The 21,862-nt window shown below is 43.1% G+C and overlaps 1 protein-coding gene across 1 annotated transcript in view; it reads right to left on the reverse strand.

The window, feature by feature from the left end:
* The window catches only part of NBAS (NBAS subunit of NRZ tethering complex), a 708,772-nt gene that overhangs the window by 183,782 nt on the left and 503,128 nt on the right, over window positions 1-21,862 (reverse strand). The window contains exons 45-47 of the mRNA XM_040427340.1: window positions 17,551-17,766; window positions 16,950-17,152; window positions 8,017-8,106 (exon numbers count right to left, since the gene is read on the reverse strand). Coding sequence (XP_040283274.1) covers window positions 8,017-8,106; window positions 16,950-17,152; window positions 17,551-17,766 — 509 coding nt within the window. The remainder of the gene's footprint in view (window positions 1-8,016; window positions 8,107-16,949; window positions 17,153-17,550; window positions 17,767-21,862) is intronic.

Genomic DNA, 21,862 nt, shown 5'->3' on the forward strand with positions numbered 1-21,862 from the left:
TTTTTGATCGCTTGGTGTTGTACTTTTAGTGTTGTAAGGTGACAAAAAAAATGGTTTATTTAGCACAGTTTTTATTTATTTTTTTTGACTGTGTTCATATGAGGGGTTAGGTCATGTGATATGTTTATAGAGCCGGTCGATACGGATATGGCGATACCTAATATGTATATTTTCATTTTTTTCCCTATTTTTATATTGTATTTTCCTTACTTAATTTGGGAAAAATGATGGATTTTTTTTTACTTAAAACTTTTAATTTTTGGGGGGAAAACTTTTTTTTTTCAACTTTTTTTTCCACTTTATTTTTTGTCCAACTTTTGGGGGGTCTGATCCCCTTTACAATGCATTCCAATACTTCTGTATTGGAATGAATTGGCTGTAAGTGTAATACAGTGCGTATTACACATACAGCTTCCTGCCTGTGAGATCCAAGGGGCTGGATCTCACAGGCTCTCCCTCGGAAGGCAGCCCCGATGCCTGAGGAAGGCATCGCGCTGCCTTCCCTGCTATCGGGTCCCCGTCACAGCAGCACGGGGACACGATGGCAGCTCCGATCCCCGCCCGACATCACACGTGCCACGGTCAGTGCTGACCGCGGCACATCAAGGGTTAATGCGCTGGCATCAGTGATTTCCCCAATGCTGGCGCATGCAGCAGGGTCAGTGACTGCCGGACCTCTGCCGCTGATCGGGCGGGCGCAACTTCTGCACCCGCCCGATCACCATGAAGTACATGTAAGTCACGGGTCTTTAAGTCCCGGACAGAAATGACGTACATGTACTTCATGGGTCCTTAAGGGGTTAAAACATACATTTATAAAAACATTAGCAGCGGATTGGTGTAGGTGGGCTTGAAAAAGAGGGAGTGGTGGCAGTTTAGAAATAATGTCCTGATTTTTCAGCTCACACTCTAGCTTTTGTCACTCTGCTGGCTGCTCACACACCTGGGTTCCTATGGCAACTCACTCAACACCAAGGGCAGGGCAGAGAAGAGCGGTTAAAAACAAACTGCTCCAACTTGCTCACTTCACTGGCGGTTGCCATCTTCAAACAGTTGTAGTTTAAAAATTATAAATCCTACAGCTTTATATTGTGAGAATCACAAGACCCAGGCCTACATTTTGATGCATAGTATTAAATATTAGAAATGAAGGCACAGTCACAGTTTAGAAATTGCCCTTCAAATTTTAGGTGGCTAGAATGGAGTTTCAATGAATGTCAATGGGCGGCGTGAGTTGCAAGCAAATAGTCATATTGTGAAAACTATCAGGACTATGGCTTAGCCGTGGACATTTTTAGTGGCAGCAAGGATAGCTGAACGTTTTGATATAAGATTTGTGTAGGTGGGCTTGAAAATGAGGGAGTGGTGGCAGATTAGAAATCATGTCCTGATTTTTCAGCTCCCACTCTAGCTTTTGTCAGCTCCCACTCTAGTTTTGAACTTTCCGCCATTCATTCCTATGGGACCAATTTCGCCACAGAAACGCCGATATTTCGTGAACCAAAGTAATAGCACACCAATCGGGAACAATCCGCACGTTTCGGTATATTACTGTCTATGTAGTGTAAAAACTGTGGGAGGAGTTAGGGTGGTAAATTTGGCTATAATAAGAATATATATGTAAGATAACAGTAAGTGGTCTTGCCATGCAAGAACACTTAATTAAAACACAATGGGAGCAAATGTCCTGATGGGATTGCGTCTAGACCTTGTCTCATAATGTCGCATCAAGTTCTAGACCTATTTATGAAACACATGCTCCAAAAAAGATAAGCCACTGCACCCAGCTCTCCCGCTTCAGTTTTTGAATTTGACAAAGGGACATGGCTTAAAGGGGATTTCCAGGAATACAATATCGTTGACCTATCCTCAGGATAGATCATAAATATCAGATTTGTGGAGGTACGACTCCCAGCACCCCTGCCTATCAGCTGTTTGAAGAAGCTATGGCGCTCTGGTGAGCGCTGTGGTGTCCTCACAGCATACCAAGCACAGCGCCGTACATTATATAGTGGCTCTGCTTGGTATTGCAGCTCACTTGGATGGGACTGAACTGCATCTAGCCCACGTGACATCACTGACCTAGGAGGAGGCTGTAGTGCTCACCGGAGGGCTGCAGCCTATTCAAACAGCTGATCAGAAGGGGTACCAGAAGTCGGAACCCAAAAGATCAGATACTTCCGGAAGAAGCCAGATCTACTGGCGAAACGGCGTTGGGTCAGGAGTCGGCCGAGAGATCTTTGCACCATTCAGGGTATGTTTATACTTGTCCTTTTTATTTCAACCTCAATCTCCACAATTGCCTCCTTTGCACTTTGTTTGGGGCGTTGCTGCTATGAGGCTCTGAGGTATGCTCTTTCAGCTAGCATTCTTTTTTCCCTGTTATTTTGTGCACTGATCTCCCGGCCTCTCCTTGGGTCCTGCTACTCATCTGTGTGTCCCGCCTTGTGCTGCCTGTTTTATTATATATGTATGTATTGTTTTCATGTTTATATATATTTACAATAAAGTTTTTTGGATCTTCCTACATATGTAAGTTAGTTTCATTCATTTTTTTTGGTGATTATTATGACTCCTTGGGGGTCCGATGTTTTTGATATTATTCTGTCCGGTTAATATTGGTTGACAATTGCTTTTATTGCATCAAGTGTCAATTTAACGTTGCAGCACAACCTTAAGGCCCCCTTCACACGGGCGAGTATTCCGCGCGGGTGCAATGTGTGACGTGAATGCATTGCACCCACACTGAATCATTTTAATGGGGCTGTGTACATGAGCGATGCTTTTCACGCATCACTTGTGCGTTGCGTGAAAATCACAGCATGTTCTATATTCTGCGTTTTTCACGCAACGCAGGCCCCATAGAAGTGAATGGGGCCGTGTGAAAATCGCATTGCATCCGCAAGCAAGTGCAGATGCAATTTTCACGGATGGTTGCTAAGGAGATTATGAAATGACCCCCGGGACCCCATTAAAGTCCATTTACTTTATTATTTTCCATTATAACATGGTTATACTGGAAAACAATAGCATTCTTTAATACAGAATGATAAGTAAAATGTCCATTAAGGGTTAAAAAATAATTAAAAAATTACTTACCTCATCCACTTGATCGCGCAGCTGTTATCGTTTTCTTCTTCCTGCAGGACCTGCGCTGACGTCTTCGCGCTCTCCATGTGGTGAGCGAGATGACGTCAGCGCAGGTCCTGCAAGAAGAAGAAAGAAGACGATACCGGCTGCACGATCAAGTGGATGAGGGGGGTTAATTTTTTAACCCCTCAATGGACATTTTAGTAAGCCTAAAGGGGTTGTCCGAGAGTATAAAAAGCCCCCCCATATGCCGGGCCCGCCACACTGTATATACTCACCTGGCTCCACTCGCAGCTCCTGGTCCCCGCACTGCCGCTGCTCCCCGTGCGCGGATGAAAACATCTGGTGTCAGGGAGAAGGGGCAGCCAATGGCAGGAGGGGATGAGCCTCCCAATCATCGTGGGTGACACTAGGAAGGCTTGTCTCCGTCACCCCTGCTATTGGCTGCCCCCCCCCCCCTCGACACCAGATGTTTTCATCCGCTCACGGGAAGAAGCTGCAGCTGCGGGGACCAGGAGCGGCGCAGAGAACGGGGAGCAAGGTAACTATATTCAGTGTGGGGGGCCCGGCATATGGGGGGGCCTTTTTATACTCTCGGATAACCCCTTTAAAGGGGTTGTATCACAAAGCACATTTTTCGAACTAGCACCTGGATCTGAAAAATTTTGTAATTGTACATAATTCAAGTTTTTGCACAGCCACTGAGTTATTCTATAAAATGTATCTGTATAGTGCCATCTGCCGTTTGTTCTTTTCCTTATTTTTTGGTCCGTCTGACTGAGCTGGTCGAAGGTCTTCAGTTTAAATCTTCAACTGCCAGCAGCCACATCTTCTGTTAGAAACTCTGACAACTACAGGGAGAGAGCTGCAGCGGAAAGGACATGCCCATAGCTGCCAGGCTGAAGATAATCTAGCAAACTAGCAGACCATTTGGAGCAGTGAACGGGGATATCTCCGGATACATGTGAGGTACAGGGCTGGTTTTAGCTTTGTTAGAAAGGTATTGTCATGTACTATATGATGTCTGATTTTTCATTTTTCAGATCAATCATGGGATAACCCCTTTAAGTGGAAAGTTAAAGGCAATGTACACCTTCGACTGCAATTTTTGCTTATAATTGCATGTTACTCATTTATGACTAAAAATCATTTTTTTTCAATTCGCCTTTATTAAAAATATTGAATTGTTTTGTCACAAAGGGTTAACTGTTTTTCAAACTGTGTGACTGGTACTTTCACTTTTACTTTGTGCCTAATAACCCTCATCTCTAAACTAGAGAGGTCATAAACACTTTTTTAATCTACATTCTTATCAGTAAGATAAGAACTGAGCTAGAATGAGTGTTAGGAGGTCAGCGAGCAGAGATAAGGAGTCCATCTGCTCCTGGTCTGACGGAAAATACAGAAAATAAAAAGGGTGCTTCTAGAGCATCTCAGCTCTGTACAGAAAAAAGGACACCATATTTTTTAATAAAGACCAATTGAAAAAATTATTTTAGCTCAAAATGAGTACAATGCACTAATTAAAAAAAAATTGCCCTTTAATGTTTGCTACAAGTGTATTCACTTCTTCTAAGGCTACTTTCACACATGCGGCAGAGCAATCCGGCAGGCTATTCAGGAGGAGTACAGCTTCCTGGAGACCTCTGGATCCGGCATAGCCGGATAGTGCCGATTCCTGCCAGACCCCATTGACCATAACGGGAACTGGCGGAGATCCAGCCGCTCCCTGGCAGAAATACCGGGATTTGGATAGACAACAAACGTTGCTTGTAGCAATTCCTGACTGGCTGAATCCCGGCATTTATGCTGGGAAGCAGTTGGATCCTCACTGGTTCCCATTATAATCAATGGGGTCCGACAGGGATGCGGGCACTATGCAGCTATGCTGGATCCAGAGAACAGTGGCTATGTCGGATCTTCTGGCGTGCTGTACCACGTTTGGAACTTACCTTTTTTTGTAGGAAATGCTGTAATGAAGGTAACTGTGTAGCGCTGCTGCGTTCTGCACCAGTACGGCTTGTATACAAACCATTGTGACCTTTCTTAGATTTTACCTGTGTCTGATTTTTCCATTACAAAGCAACTTGCGAGGTTATCCGCCTGCTGCTCCTGCGTTTAATCACTGCCTTCATAAAGCCCATCTTTTGAATATGGATTATTTTAACATTTCCATGTCATTAGCGCTAATTGGAAGCATGTTTACTGCTGTCAAGCTACAGGGGCTGGGGATAAAGCAAAACACATTAAGTGCTCGGGCAGAGGGTAGAATATGGAAATGTAGAAATCTGTTACATTTCAATAGGTGTTTCACACTCCTATGTTTATTTTGTCGGAATCCCAGCTCATATCACAAAGATCTGTTTTTCTGAGATGTGTCAGACGTGCCATATCCGTAGGAGACGTGAGAGGTAGGAATTCGCATCTCAAATCTTTCCAAGAGCAAGGTAAGAAAAATGTTGCGATGAAAACTAATCAGTACGTCAAAGATGGAAAAATCTGGGGTGGGGGGAGGTTACATGAGCTAAGTATGCCAATGGAAACAAAAGTGAACCTCGTGTAGGGGGCCCGAGAGCGACATGTGGCTCCCAAGCCACCAGTAGGGGAACACGACCTTAGATAAATTTATGCTCCACTGTATTCTCTACCAGTGTCCACTGAGGTACGCAACAGGTTTCATGCCAAGGGACACATTGGAGGAGGGCATTTACAAAGACCGGCTTTTTTTCCAGTCTCCAGTCTTTGTTTCCCCCCTGGCAAGGACGAAGAATCGCCTAATTTATGCTGAGGTGTGTATCTCGTCATAAGGGTGCATTCACACAACCGTATCATATGTAGTTTGCGGTCCGCCAAAAATATGGACGGCCTTCGATGCAACATCCGTATTGAATCGCTTTTTTTTTGTGGATCCATTGTAACAATGCCTATTCTTGTCCACAAAAAACGGACAAGAGTAGGACATGTTCTGTCTTTTTAGTGGGACTACGGAACGGACATACGGATGCGGACAGCACATGGAGTGTTTTCCAAATTTTTTGCCGACCCATTGAAATGAATGGGTGCGGATTGGATGTGGACCAAAAATACGATTGTGTGAATGCACCCTAAATTAGGCGCACCTCTAGGAGTCCGTGTGTCTGGAGTAAAAACTACTACAGCCCCTGACTGACAGTAAATTTGCCAGAGGCAAAGTCCTTCTACCGATCCACTCCTAAGTGGTGAGGATGGCATAGAAAGGCCTCTGCAAAAAAATAAATAAAATTGTCGCACAGGCACTTAAAAAGTAGCAAAAAGGGTCTTGCAACTTTTTTTTTTTACAGGAGAAAGCTGAATAAAAATGTTCATAAATGACCCCCAGTGTCTTACAGTGAATCTATCAGATATAAAGTTTGGGGATACAAAACACCAATAATTTGATTTAGTATTTTCATGTAAAAATCAGATTTACTGTTGCCAGGAGGCATGTGAGTCCTGCTTCCCCCACCCTCACGCAGTGATTGACAGCATCTACTGTATACTATTGTGGGGGGGCAGCAGGTAAACGTACATCAAATTACTAAATGAAATGCCAATGAAAAAAATTTGTAATGCACTTTTCTCACACAAGGGACTCAAAGCGCAAGGATGGTTGTGGACAGGGAAGTCAGTGGCTACAGGGCCAGAACTACCACTGCAGCAGCCGTTGTCAGGCTGTATAATGGCTAGAGGGATGAGCCAGGTTTGTTTTAAAGCTGACAATCTAAGCTTTAAAACAAGACAAGGATCAGGGTATAGAGGATATATAGTCAAAGGAGTGAGATCTGTAAGTAATACCTGCCAATCTTATTTCAAAACTGTTCAAAAATTGCCAAACTGTTAAAGGGATTCTGTCAGCTAGTTTTAGCATATAGAGCGCTTTACATGTGCTGCTAGATCTCCACTAGCACCTCCGTATTATACATGTGCCATAGCTAGGGAAGCCTTTGTTTAGTTAGAAAAACGATTTTATAAATATGCTGCTTCGGTCAGTAAAGAGCCCAAGGGGCTGTTACTAGAGTTTTAGGAGCCCAGCACCGCCCATTGTGAAGGAGCCCAACACCGCCCTGCATCCTCCAACTCCTATAATGGCCCCAGCGCCATGATCTCGTGCTAGAGCATAGGTAGTTCGTAACCTGAGGCTGATGCTAGCACAGACAAAGATTATCCTCTCGTTGCGAAACTACAGCATATAACCTTAGGGGAAAGCAATACGAACTTCTGTGCATGTTATCCCTTACATCTCTCAATAAATTACAGAGAATACTCGCTCTTTGATTGTCACATATGGTAGAGTCATTTTCTCCAGAACAGGAGTTAAATGATGAGCACCTACCCATCTAATCACCATCTAATTAGTCTGTTCTATTGACGCCGCCATTTACCAGTGTGAAGATCACAATGTAAAACAGGTTGCACCAAACACTTGCACAAACATCAATAAAGTTTACATTGCACACTGTCCCTATTCTGTCCTTTTTCCATGAAATGTGCAAATGCTGTACAAAAGTGGTAAATGTAAAAAAACTAAAACTATTCGGTAACATTGTAATTGTACTAACCTAGAGAATGACATATTATATATGCCATGTGGTGGTGGGGGAGCATTCTAAAGTGTGCAGTGGGTCCAGCTTTTTCTAAGTGGCTGACATATACTGTGGGCGCTCATCCCCAGCACCCACAATTTACCTCTTAGCATATATTTTTGGGATTGTTATCCAGAAGAAACCCACGCAAACACAGTGGAGAATACACAACCTCCATGCAGATGTTGTCGGATTTGAACCCAGGACCCCAGCGCTGCAAGGCACCAGTGCTAACCACTGAGCCACAGTGCTTCAAGAGGTTTCTGGTATATTCCTTTTCGTCATGCTCATTTTCAGAAAAAAAAGCCCCAGGCTGTGTACTCACCCTCTCTCGGTGCTCAGGTGCACCTCTCTCACAATAGCTTCCAAGACTTTTAAAGGATCTTCAATGGCACCAGAATCCAAATCATTCCCACTAAAAAAGAATTAAGGACATGTCATTCCCTCTCATCAGTTTTATTCTGGCCTGTCTAAGGCTGGGTTTACACATTCAGGTTTTTAAATGTAGTTTTTGAAGGCAAATCCAGGAACAGATCAAAAGCACGTATAAAAGAAATACTAAGGCTCAGATTTACTAATGTGCCCCAAAAATATGTAAAAAAAAGTCGCAACTGGGGTTCCTACACATTTTTCCAGCATTCTCGGAAAGGGGCGGAGCGTATCAGAAAGAAGGTGTGGCCTCTGAGCGGTAAACAGATATAAAGGAGAAACGGCTCTTTAAAGTTTCTGACCACAATGACAGACAGGGCTTCTATTTCCATTTTATCCATGGTTGTAAATTTGCATTCATGCCTTTGCAGGAATGTACAGAATTTTGTTATTGATCACTTATCTTCAGATCAGTTTATTGAAGGTCCAACACCCCATAACCCCGCCGATTTGTTTCTTTGTAGCTCCAGTGCCAGAACTACACATCTCTGTTCACTGAGCAGGAGACAATGCTGTTAACAGCAGCACTGTTCCCATTCAGTTCAATGGGAGCAGTGCTGCTGTAACCTGCTCTGTCTAACTATACCGTGGGCAAAGCTATGTAGCTTCGGCTAAAACAGCTGATCGGCAGGGGTGCAGGGGTTCCTTCACTGTAAAGTCTATGCACCATGTTTTATTCAAATCCATTGGCTCTATATAGATATATCTATAGACAGAAAATGTATTTAAATGTGTTTTACGCTCAGCAAGGCCAGACGATCCATGACTGCAGCTTCGGAGGCCGTGACTGACACACACTTAAGTGTTTGTGTTAATGGCTGTCATCAATATTCTGAAGTGAAAATTTCCTCATACTATATATTGCTGCAGCGGAAATCAGCCCGGGGAATGTTAGAAAACAGAGAATGTTTCGAGGGCTAATTTCCATGTGAAAGAGTGATGAATAATTTAGCTACAATGTAACAGCTCCCAAGGCATAATGAGCAAGAAATCTGGATCACACATTTCATGTGTGCGCACAGCGGAGGAACGTCTTGTGTGCTCTTAAAGTGTAACCCTTGTCTATCGACCCCGGAGAGCCATCGTATGGAGTGAGTCTAACTCCATGCTATTAATACTGCCATCAATAGTGCAAGTGAGAGCAGCATGGAGGTTTCTGCTGCATTCTGTATCCTATCTTCAAAGAAAAAAACTGTTGCAAAAACATATTATAAAAATAGCGGACTTGGGGTATGCTGACACGGGAAAATACCTGTCAGATTAACCTGCAGCATTCATTTGGGGTAATCAGTGTGTGGCTATCCACCATGGTATCGGCAAAGGAATAATGAATCACTCTTGAAAGAAGACCTGGCACCTCTCCTGACACGTTTAACCACCTCAGCCCCCAGTGCTTAAACACCCTGAAAGACCAGGCCACTTTTTACACTTCTGACCTACACTACTTTCACCGTTTATTGATCGGTCATGCAACTTACCACCCAAATGAATTTTACCTCCTTTTCTTCTCACTAATAGAGCTTTCATTTGGTGGTATTTCATTGCTGCTGACATTTTAACTTTTTTTGTTATTAATCGAAATTTAACGATTTATTTGCAAAAAAATGACATTTTTCACTTTCAGTTGTAAAATTTTGCAAAAAAAAACGAGATCCATATATAAATTTTGCTCTAAATTTATTGTTCTACATGTCTTTGATTAAAAAAAAATGTTTGGGTAAAAAAAAAATGGTTTGGGTAAAAGTTATAGCGTTTACAAACTATGGTACAAAATTGTGAATTTCCGCTTTTTGAAGCAGCTCTGACTTTCTGAGCACCTGTCATGTTTCCTGAGGTTCTACAATGCCCAGACAGTACAAACACCCCACAAATGACCCCATTTCGGAAAGAAGACACCCTAAGGTATTCGCTGATGGGCATAGTGAGTTCATAGAACTTTTTATTTTTTGTCACAAGTTAGCGGAAAATGATGATTTTTTTTTTTTTTTTCTTACAAAGTCTCATATTCCACTAACTTGTGACAAAAAATAAAAAGTTCTATGAACTCACTATGCCCATCACGAAATACCTTGGGGTCTCTTCTTTCCAAAATGGGGTCACTTGTGGGGTAGTTATACTGCCCTGGCATTCTAGGGGCCCAAATGTGTGGTAAGGAGTTTGAAATCAAATTCTGTAAAAAATGACCAGTGAAATCCGAAAGGTGCTCTTTGGAATATGGGCCCCTTTGCCCACCTAGGCTGCAAAAAAGTGTCACACATCTGGTATCTCTGTATTCAGGAGAAGTTGAGGAATGTGTTTTGGGGTGTCTTTTTACATATACCCATGCTGGGTGAGATAAATATCTTGGTCAAATGCCAACTTTGTATAAAAAAATGGGAAAAGTTGTCTTTTGCCAAGATATTTGGGCCCCTAGAATGCCAGGGCAGTATAACTACCCCACAAGTGACCCCATTTTGGAAAGAAGACACCCCAAGGTATTCCGTGAGGGGCATGGCGAGTTCCTAGAATTTTTTATTTTTTGTCACAAGTTAGTGGAAAATGATGATTTTTTTTTTATTTATTTTTTTCTTAAAAGGCTCATATTCCACTAACTTGTGACAAAAAATAAAAACTTCCATGAACTCACTATGCCCATCAGCGAATACCTTGGGGTGTCTTCTTTCCAAAATGGGGTCACTTGTGGGGTAGTTATACTGCCCTGGCATTCTAGGGGCCCAAATGTGTGGTAAGGAGTTTGAAATCAAATTCTGTAAAAAATGACCAGTGAATCAGTGGTATCTCCGTACTCAGGAGAAGTTGGGGAATGTGTTTTGGGGTGTCATTTTACATATACCCATGCTGGGTGAGAGAAATATCTTGGCAAAAGACAACTTTTCCCATTTTTTTATACAAAGTTGGCATTTGACCAAGATATTTCTCTCACCCAGCATGGGTATATGTAAAATGACACCCCAAAACACATTCCCCAACTTCTCCTGAGTACGGAGATACCACTGATTCACTGGTCATTTTTTACAGAATTTGATTTCAAACTCCTTACCACACATTTGGGCCCCTAGAATGCCAGGGCAGTATAACTACCCCACAAGTGACCCCATTTTGGAAAGAAGACACCCCAAGGTATTCGCTGATGGGCATAGTGAGTTCATAAAAGTTTTTATTTTTTGTCACAAGTTAGTGGAATATGAGCCTTTTAAGAAAAAAATAAATAAAAAAAAAATCATCATTTTCCACTAACTTGTGACAAAAAATAAAAAATTCTAGGAACTCGCCATGCCCCTCACGGAATACCTTGGGGTGTCTTCTTTCCAAAATGGGGTCACTTGTGGGGTAGTTATACTGCCCTGGCATTCTAGGGGCCCAAATATCTTGGCAAAAGACAACTTTTCCCATTTTTTTATACAAAGTTGGCATTTGACCAAGATATTTATCTCACCCAGCATGGGTATATGTAAAAAGACACCCCAAAACACATTCCTCAACTTCTCCTGAATACAGAGATACCAGATGTGTGACACTTTTTTGCAGCCTAGGTGGGCAAAGGGGCCCATATTCCAAAGAGCACCTTTCGGATTTCACTGGTCATTTTTTACAGAATTTGATTTCAAACTCCTTACCACACATTTGGGCCCCTAGAATGCCAGGGCAGTATAACTACCCCACAAGTGACCCCATTTTGGAAAGAAGACACCCCAAGGTATTCGCTGATGGGCATAGTGAGTTCATGGAAGTTTTTATTTTTTGTCACAAGTTAGTGGAATATGAGACTTTGTAAGAAAAAAAAAAAGAAAAAAGAAATCATCATTTTCCACTAACTTGTGACAAAAAATAAAAAATTCTAGGAAGTCGCCATGCCCCTCACGGAATACCTTGGGGTGTCTTCTTTCCAAAATGGGGTCACTTGTGGGGTAGTTATACTGCCCTGGCATTCTAGGGGCCCAAATGTGTGGTAAGGAGTTTGAAATCAAATTCTGTAAAAAATGACCAGTGAAATCCGAAAGGTGCTCTTTGGAATGTGGGCCCCTTTGCCCACCTAGGCTGCAAAAAAGTGTCACACATGTGGTATCTCCGTACTCGGGAGAAGTTGGGGAATGTGTTTTGGGGTGTCATTTTACATATACCCATGCTGGGTGAGATAAATATCTTGGTCAAATGCCAACTTTGTATAAAAAAATGGGAAAAGTTGTCTTTTGTCAAGATATTTCTCTCACCCAGCATGGGTATATGTAAAATGACACCCCAAAACACATTCCCCAACTTCTCCTGAGTACGGCGATACCAGATGTGTGACACTTTTTTGCAGCCTAAATGCGCAAAGGGGCCCACATTCCTTTTATGAGGGCATTTTTAGACATTTGGATCCCAGACTTCTTCTCACGCTTTAGGGCCCCTAGAATGCCAGGGCAGTATAAATACCCCACATGTGACCCCATTTTGGAAAGAAGACACCCCAAGGTATTCAATGAGGGGCATGGCGAGTTCATAGAAAATTTTTTTTTTGGCACAAGTTAGCGGAAATTGATTTTATTTATTTTTTTCTCACAAAGTCTCCCTTTCCGCTAACTTGGGACAAAAATTTCAATCTTTCATGGACTCAATATGCCCCTCACGGAATACCTGGGGGTGTCTTCTTTCCGAAATGGGGTCACATGTGGGGTATTTATACTGCCCTGGCATTCTAGGGGCCCTAAAGCGTGAGAAGAAGTCTGAATATAAATGTCTAAAAAATTTTACGCATTTGGATTCCGTGAGGGGTATGGTGAGTTCATGTGAGATTTAATTTTTTGACACAAGTTAGTGGAATATGAGACTTTGTAAGAAAAAAAAAAAATTTCCGCTAACTTGGGCCAAAAAAATGTCTGAATGGAGCCTTACAGAGGGGTGATCAATGACAGGGGGGGTGATCAATGACAGGGGGGTGATCAGGGAGTCTATATGGGGTGATCACCACAGTCATTGATCACGCCCCTGTTAGGCTCCATTCAGACGTCCGTGTGCGTTTTGCGGATCCGATCCATCTATCAGTGGATCCGTAAAAATCATGCGGACATCTGAATGGAGCTTTACAGGGGGGTGATCAATGACAGGGGGGTGATCAGGGAGTCTATATGGGGTGATAACCACAGTCATTGATCACGCCCCTGTAAGGCTCCATTCAGACGTCCGTGTGCGTTTTGCGGATCCGATCCATCTATCAGTGGATCCGTAAAAATCATGCGGACGTCTGAATGGAGCTTTACAGGGGGTTGATCAATGACAGGGGGGTAATCAATGACAGGGGGGTGATCAGGGAGTCTATATGGGGTGATCACAACAGTCATTGATCATGCCCCTGTAAGGCTCCATTCAGACGTCCGTGTGCGTTTTGCGGATCCGATCCATCTATCAGTGGATCCGTAAAAATCATGCGGACGTCTGAATGGAGCTTTACAGGGGGTTGATCAATGACAGGGGGGTAATCAATGACAGGGGGGTGATCAGGGAGTCTATATGGGGTGATCACCACAGTCATTGATCACTCCCCTGTAAGGTTCCATTCAGACGTCCGTATGCGTTTTGCGGATCTGATCCATCTATCAGTGGATCCGTAAAAATCATGCGGACATCTGAATGGAGCTTTACAGGGGGGTGATCAATGACAGGGGGGTAATCAATGACAGGGGGGTGATCAGGGAGTCTATATGGGGTGATCACCACAGTCATTGATCATGCCCCTGTAAGGCTCCATTCAGACGTCCGTGTGCGTTTTGCGGATCCGATCCATCTATCAGTGGATCCGTAAAAATCATGCGGACGTCTGAATGGAGCTTTACAGGGGGGTGATCAATGACAGGGGTGTAATCAATGACAGGGGGGTGATCAGGGAGTCTATATGGGGTGATCACCACAGTCATTGATCATGCCCCTGTAAGGCTCCATTCAGACGTCCGTGTGCGTTTTGCGGATCCGATCCATCTATCAGTGGATCCGTAAAAATCATGCGGACGTCTGAATGGAGCTTTACAGGGGTGTGATCAATGACAGGGGGGTAATCAATGACAGGGGGGTGATCAGGGAGTCTATATGGGGTGATCAGGGGTGATCAAGGGTGAATAAGGGGTTAATAAGTGACGGGGGGGGGGTGTAGTGTAGTGTGGTGCTTGGTGCAACATATTACTGAGCTACCTGTGTCCTCTGGTGGTCGATCCAAACAAAGGGGACCACCAGAGGACCAGGTAGCAGGTATATTAGACGCTGTTATCATAACAGCGTCTAATATACCTGTTAGGGGTTAAAAAAATCACATCTCCAGCCTGCCAGCGAACGATCGCCGCTGGCAGGCTGGAGATCCACTTTCTTACCTTCCGTTCCTGTGAGCGCGCGCGCCTGTGTGCGCGCGTTCACAGGAAATCTCGGCCATCGCGAGAGGACGCGCCGGCGCGTCCACTCGGAATGAATCAACCACCTCCAGGACGCGTCTGTGCGTACAGCGGTCCGGAGGTGGTTAAAGGGGACTTGTCTCCCCTCCTGACATGTCTGTTTTAGCAACTATTTGCATTCCTCATGTAATAACAATTCTGGACCATCTATTCTTATGACTCTATGATGTGCTATTCCTTTATTATTCCTGAAAGAAGTTATGAATTAATAACTGAAGGTCCATCTTGGTGTTACCAGTTGGGGGGGGGAGGGCCCTGCACACCATCTGTGCTGCCAGTGTCACACACCCAGCTGGTAACACCCATCTGGACCTTCATGGCAAACTTCTAGCAGGAATAATAAAGGAATGGCACAACATAAAATCATAAGAATATATACTCCAGAATTGTTATTACATGGGAATGCAAATAGTCACTAAAAAAGACATGTAAGAAGAGGTGAGGGGTCATCTTTAATGCATTTTCCATGCTGATCATCATGAAATCATAATGTATAAAAAAAAAAAAAAAAAACTGTTTGAAAGAGCCCTTATTGGGAAGTCCCTGCAGGTCTACCTAGTGCTGTCAAAAACAGATGATATCAACAATGCAAATGAAGGAAGTCTGAATGAAGTCCAACGTCCAACCCATGTTTCAGCAGTCCCTCGGGTCATCTGTTTAATATTGTATTTTCCTACAACTACTGGCTGAAATGGTCGGTTTGGCCAATTTCTATTTAGAGGAAGTCTGTCGCCCTGGGGTGGAGTGGCCATAGACCCTACAGGGAACATTCCTGGCGGGCCGATGCTGCCCCAGGGGTGCTGCGGCCCAGGTACATAATGATTTGATGATCCTAGCATTAATTAATTAATGCTAGGAGCAACAGGTACTTGAGCACCTGGCCAGCGGCCACAGATGCCCTCCTGAATTTACCTGTAGTGCCTTCCTCACTACTGCGGCAGGGTAGGCAGGATTGTGTGCTGCACTGTGGTATTTGGTTCTGCTGGGGCGGTATTCTGTGTTGCATTATGATATTGCTGACCCTGCCCACTTCTGTTGTTCCTCCCTACTTGTGTTAGCCCTGCCTTCTGTCAGTTTGGAACCACCTACAACATACAGTAGGGCCACTTTTAGATTTTTTTCCAGATCCTCGTTAGGTTCCTAGTCCGCCTCTGCTGTCGGCAGTAAATTCACTGGTAAACCAGGCACAGTGCCTTGTAGGGCTAACTCAGCTGAATGTAATGATACCGTTCACTTCACGATCCGCTGCTTCATTCTGGACAAAATGTACTTATAATCCATATGCAAATGAGCAGTAAGTGCACTGAGGGCGGGCCCAAGCCACTCCGTGCACCCTCTCTGTCAGCCCCTCCCTCTCCTTGATCGTGAAAAGCACGTTCCTGCCTAGTCATCTCTTAAACATATTTTTGAGTATGCATGCCCCTTTAATGCGGTATGCCAGTCTCGAAAAATTATAGCATATCTCTAAATCATGATTGTGGGGGTCTGCCTACGGAGAAATAAGCACTGCACCTCACATCACAGCTCCGTTCAAATGAAGGGGGGCGGCTGCAGTTTCCTACACATCCAGTAGGCCTGGGGGTGCCAATATGTAGAAGGGGTGCTGTTCTATATCAATTTGGTGCCCCCTTCATCCTCAGGATCGTTCATGGTCCCAGAGGTTGGACTACAGTTATCATAAAGTAATATATCATCAATTTTGGGGACAGGAATACCCCTTTAAATTTTATGCACGTCTGACTGGTTAGGGGGAAGTTAATAAAAATCAATACAATACTGTGCAGACGCCAGGATCATTAGATTCGGGGCCCTAGTGGGACGCTGTTTATTTTTGGTAATTAGAGCTGGTATTAATTTATTTCGAGTGGCAGCGCTGTAATGTTATTCTCCCTACTTGAGCTCCTAAAGCAATTTTTGGGCCATGTTTGAGCTTCACATTTTCTGCATGGACGGCCGGGGTATTTATGCGCTGTGCGTCCAGATGATTCTTTATTTTCCATCGACAACAATTATCTATCTCTTAAATCCTTCCGCGCTGGAGAGGCCTAAAGGTGATAAATCATTTCCCCTCTGGCGCTGAAGGGGCTAATTAGTTCAGTCTCTTCATATCATGGATATCCATTTGGAGGCCTGTATTGTAATAGACTCCTGCGTCCTGGAAAGCCCTCAAAGCAAACACGCTGTGCTAAAAGGATGCACAAAGTGTAAGTCGCAGCCAAAAACACAGAAACTTTCTCGACAGTGCTGAAAATGTGCAACATCTATACGAGGATAAGGCTAATTATAAAATACTTAAAGAGGACCTGCCTCCTCTCCCGAAGTGTCTGATGAAAAGTAACTACATTTTGTTATTTTCCTCCTCTAAAACCTAGGTGCGTCTTATAGAGCGACAAATACTGTATGTCATTACCTCAGTTTAGCGATGATTCTCTCTGTAGAGCTTCGCACAATGTCCTTTGGACTGATGTCAATATCACCAACTGCTACTTCCAATAACTTCTGTATGGTGTTTAGAGACTGACCATCTAGACACATTGTGACTGCCAGGTTCCTCAGCTTCTCCTTCTCTGATCGTGACAGATCATACATGTGTGAATACTTCTGCACACGGTCCTGGAAATTAATTGATGGATAAAAAAAAATAAAGATGTGGAAATGCTTCACTCAAGAAGAGTATAAAAGAAAGAAGAAAGTGAGATGTATTTTGAGTTTCGAGGCTAGGAATGAGTAGTACCAAGAAATTTTCTGACCAGTTTGGGCCAAGACTCAAAGTAATTTACTTTCCTAATAGTGTCTACGAGTATTTAAAGGGAACCTGTCAATAGAAAAGCCCATTGCACATAGGCAATCTTATAGATATTGTACCCTCATAACAAAAATTAGCGGGTACCCCCGCTGGGCTACCACTACCTCGAAAAGCTCTACAAGCCTAACCACTCGCAGTAAAAACTGCAGGTTACCGTTTTCTGCTATAGCATTACGAGGCCAAGGCTGTGTCAGACAATTCTTACCTGGTCCAAACTTCTCAAGTGCTCAACAAAGTCCAGACCAAGAGTTTCGAGGTGAGCAAGAGACTGCTGTAAATGGCTCAACGCCCCATTATATGTGACAGACGAATGTGATGCCTCAGCAACTTCTCCAGATGTTTTCTTCTTCTGCTTATTGAGAAACTGTCTCACCAATGTAATGGTCTTCTTGGTCATTTCGCTCCTGGCCTCCATTGTCAACTAAATTGTACAAAACATATTTAGGGCATGTTACAAGGGACTGGACTGGTATGCTACAAGCAACATCTTATAGTGTACACTGAAAATCCTATGAAACCCAAAAGCCTGAGGTTGCCCTACTGAGAGATGATACATTCCCCCTCCAGTTTGCATCGGCCTACTGTATATAAAAGTTCCTTTAAATGAGCAGAGATTGACTTGTTACATTGATAATCAATGCACGTTATGGCCTTGCAAAAGGACAGGTAAACTGACCCATAAACTCACTGCTCTTACAGTAAAGAATCCCCATCTATAATGGTAGTGAAACATTCTTTCCTTTTGTCCTGGTTACAGGCCTTAGTATAAAAATACAAGAGAATTTAGACTACGTAGCACATCCAAAGTCACAGGTGCACAGCCATAAAGCTAACTTGCAGACAGCAAACAAAATTGGTTGATAGATGGCCAAACAGACGTTTGATCAAAAATGTGCACAAAGAGCTTCCATGTTTTCATGTTAAACCTAATAAAAAAAAATGCCAGACTGCATAAATATAAATACACTTTACTAACACAATGTAAAAGGCATAGTCCATACATGTAAATAGCTGCAGGGAAAAGGCGGCATCCACAAGAGGACGACACAAGGGAGATGATTCTCACAGATTAAATAGCAATGAAAGTGCAAAATACAATAATGTTCAAGCAAATGACAAAGAATCCATTACCCATGATGTGCTTCCTCTGGGATGGCGCCAGCCCCGACGCATGTTTTGGCGAACCTTCTTCTGGGGGTGGCGTCATCACAGAGGGGCACATGCTAAATACCCCAGTTAGACAGTTAATAGGTAATAATAAACTCCTGTGTGCAGGCGCGAGCAAAGAAAAGTAAAGACGCATTATCATAAAGCGCTAGTACAACATGATACGTCACATGAACGTGGTCACATAATCGCGCGTTATACCAGATGATAGCCCCGGCAATCGCGCGATACTGAGCTCGCACGAGTGTCGGTGGCATCAAGAACAGGATTGCGCATGCGCGGGCCCGGCGCATCACCATAGAGACATACACATTGTGTGTTAAGATTGAATGAAGTACCGTATACGTGTCTAGTAACAAATTAAAAATCGACATAAAGAATTATTGATGATATTAATATATGTGCTGTGTGGAAAAATATACAAATATGAATTATATACCAAATGCATAAAAATGTATAAATGAGTGTGACACATGACAAACAATTGCAGACGTTGAGATGCAAGTGAACCTGATGATGTAAACCTGGGCAAAATATACTAATTGATGAATAATACAAAATGGACATATTCCATGATTGTATAAATGATAAAACACAAAATACAGCATGATTAGGATTATAAAACCACGATGACCCATAACACGCAATTGTGGATAGACAAGTCATACAAATAATAATCAATTTAAATAATATCATACAGGATCAAATTCATAATAGAATAAAACACATAATGAATAAATGGAAATAAAACTCAAACAAAAAATATGCGCTACTGTCAGGAGACAAAGGACAAATAGGCCAGGATAAAAACATGCGGTATCACTAAGGCCCGAGAGTGATATGTAAGTGACAATACAGAATCATTAAACCAATAAAAACAAGGAGTATGCAGAACCAGGAAACACCTATAGGACCGACGAGAAGCCAGAAGACTCATTCAAGCCATTTGGGCGCAGAGTATTCAATTTCCAAATCCACTTACATTCCAATTGAGCGAGTTTCCTAGAAATGTCACCGCCACGCATATTTTTCGGTATGCAATCGATAGCCCGTACCTTCAAACCCGTCAAATCACAGCAGTGATGGAATTTGAAATGCCTTGCGATTGGCTTCAATTTAAACTCATCTTTTTCATCTCGGGCCGATGCAATATCGCGGACATGCTCCCTTAGGCCTCAGGCACACGACTGTATATATTTTGCGGTCCGCAAAAAATACGGATGACGTCCGTGTGCATTCCGTATTTTGCGGAACGGAACAGCCAACCCTTAATAGAACAGTACTATCCTTGTCCGTAATGCGGACAATAATAGGGCATGTTCTATTTTTTTGGCGGAACAGAAATACGGACCTACGGAAACAGAATGCACACGGAGTACCTTCCGTTTTTTGCAGACCCTTTTAAAAGAATGGTTCCGTAAACGTTCCGCAAAAAAAAACTGAACGGACATGGAAATGGAAAAAAAGGTCGCGTGCAAGAGGCCTTACTCGAATTTTCAATTCCCTTGTGGTAAGACCCACATATACTTTTGCACACGGGCATGTTGCGTAATACACCACCGCTGTGCTGGAGCATGTCAAACAGTGAGTAATTTGAAAGATCTTCTCACCGGTGGTATCCGGAAAGTCCGTAGCCCTCACCATACTGGTGCAGGCTATACACCTTCCACATGGTACAAATCCCCACTTCGGTTTACCAAATCCTGGAGAAATCGGGGGAATGTGTTTGATGTAGGAACTCTTCACCAAATGGTCCCTCAAATTTGGTTTACATCATCAGGTTCACTTGCATCTCAACGTCTGCAATTGTTTGTCATGTGTCACACTCATTTACGCATTTTTATGCATTTGGTATATAATTCATATTTGTATATTTTTCCACACAGTACATATATTACTATCATCAATAATTCTTTATGTCGATTTTTCACCATCATTATTGTTCATTCACATTTGTGTTTTGGTCTATCACACTCATTTGCATATACACATAAAATCCTTTTAAGTTTATGCACAATTGTAATTTGTTACTAGACACGTATGTCGTCCTCTTGTGGATGCCGCCTTTTCCCTGCAGCTATTTTCATGTATGGACTATGCCTTTTACATTGTGTTAATAAAGTGTATTTATATTTATGCTGTCTGGCATTTTTTTTATTAGGTTTTTCAGTATAGTATATTATACCATAGGCATACCTGTTACTTTCCACATGGAATTTATATACATGCAATTTTGCATGATATGATATCTGTATTCATGAGAATTGGATGGCATGTTTTCATGTACACTAGGCATAGTAACAATGTAATCCAGAATAATTCCTAATTCCTAGTTCTATTGTTTGCAAGCATAATAATGTGCTTCCATATATTAATTGCTGTTTTAATATAAAAAGATCATTCAAAAAATCTCTGTGCTGACCAGTTTTGTTGTACACTGTCTTCTTGCACCAGTCTCGCACACCGTCTTCTTGCACCAGTCTCGCACACCGTCTTCTTGTACCAGTCTCGCACACCGTCTTCTTGCACCAGTCTCGCACACCGTCTTCTTGTACCAGTCTCGCACACCGTCTTCTTGTACCAGTTTTGTTGTACACCGTCTTCTTGTACCAGTCTCGCACACCGTCTTCTTGCACCAGTCTCGCACACCGTCTTCTTGTACCAGTCTCGCACACCGTCTTCTTGTACCAATTTCGCACACCGTCTTCTTGTCAGTCTCGCACACCGTCTTCTTGTATCAGTCTCGCACACCGTCTTCTTGTACCAGTCTCGCACACACCGTCTTCTTGTATCAGTCTCGCACACCTTCTTCTTGTACCAGTCTCGCACACCGTCTTCTTGTACCAGTCTCGCACACCGTCTTCTTGTACCAGTCTCGCACACCGTCTTCTTGTACCAGTCTCGCACACCGTCTTCTTGTACCAGTCTCGCACACCGTCTTCTTGTACCAGTCTCGCACACCGCCTTCTTGTACCAGTCTCGCACACCGTCTTCTTGTACCAATCTCGCACACCGTCTTCTTGTCAGTCTCGCACACCGTCTTCTTGTACCAGTCTCGCACACCGTCTTCTTGTACCAGTCTCGCACACCGTCTTCTTGTACCAGTCTCGCACACCGTTTTCTTGTACCAGTCTCGCACACCGTCTTCTTGTACCAGTCTCGCACACCGTCTTCTTGTACAAGTCTCGCACACCGTCTTCTTGTTCCAGTCTTGTACACCGTCTTCTTCTACCAGTCTTGTACACTGTCTTCTTCTACCAGTCTTGTACACTGTCTTCTTCTTCCAGTCGTGTATTTGTACACTGACATTAGATCTCCCATAAATTGGCATTTTTCCAAAAATTTGAAAC

Source organism: Bufo bufo, chromosome 4, assembly GCF_905171765.1.
Source record: "Bufo bufo chromosome 4, aBufBuf1.1, whole genome shotgun sequence".
Classification (NCBI taxonomy): domain Eukaryota; kingdom Metazoa; phylum Chordata; class Amphibia; order Anura; family Bufonidae; genus Bufo; species Bufo bufo.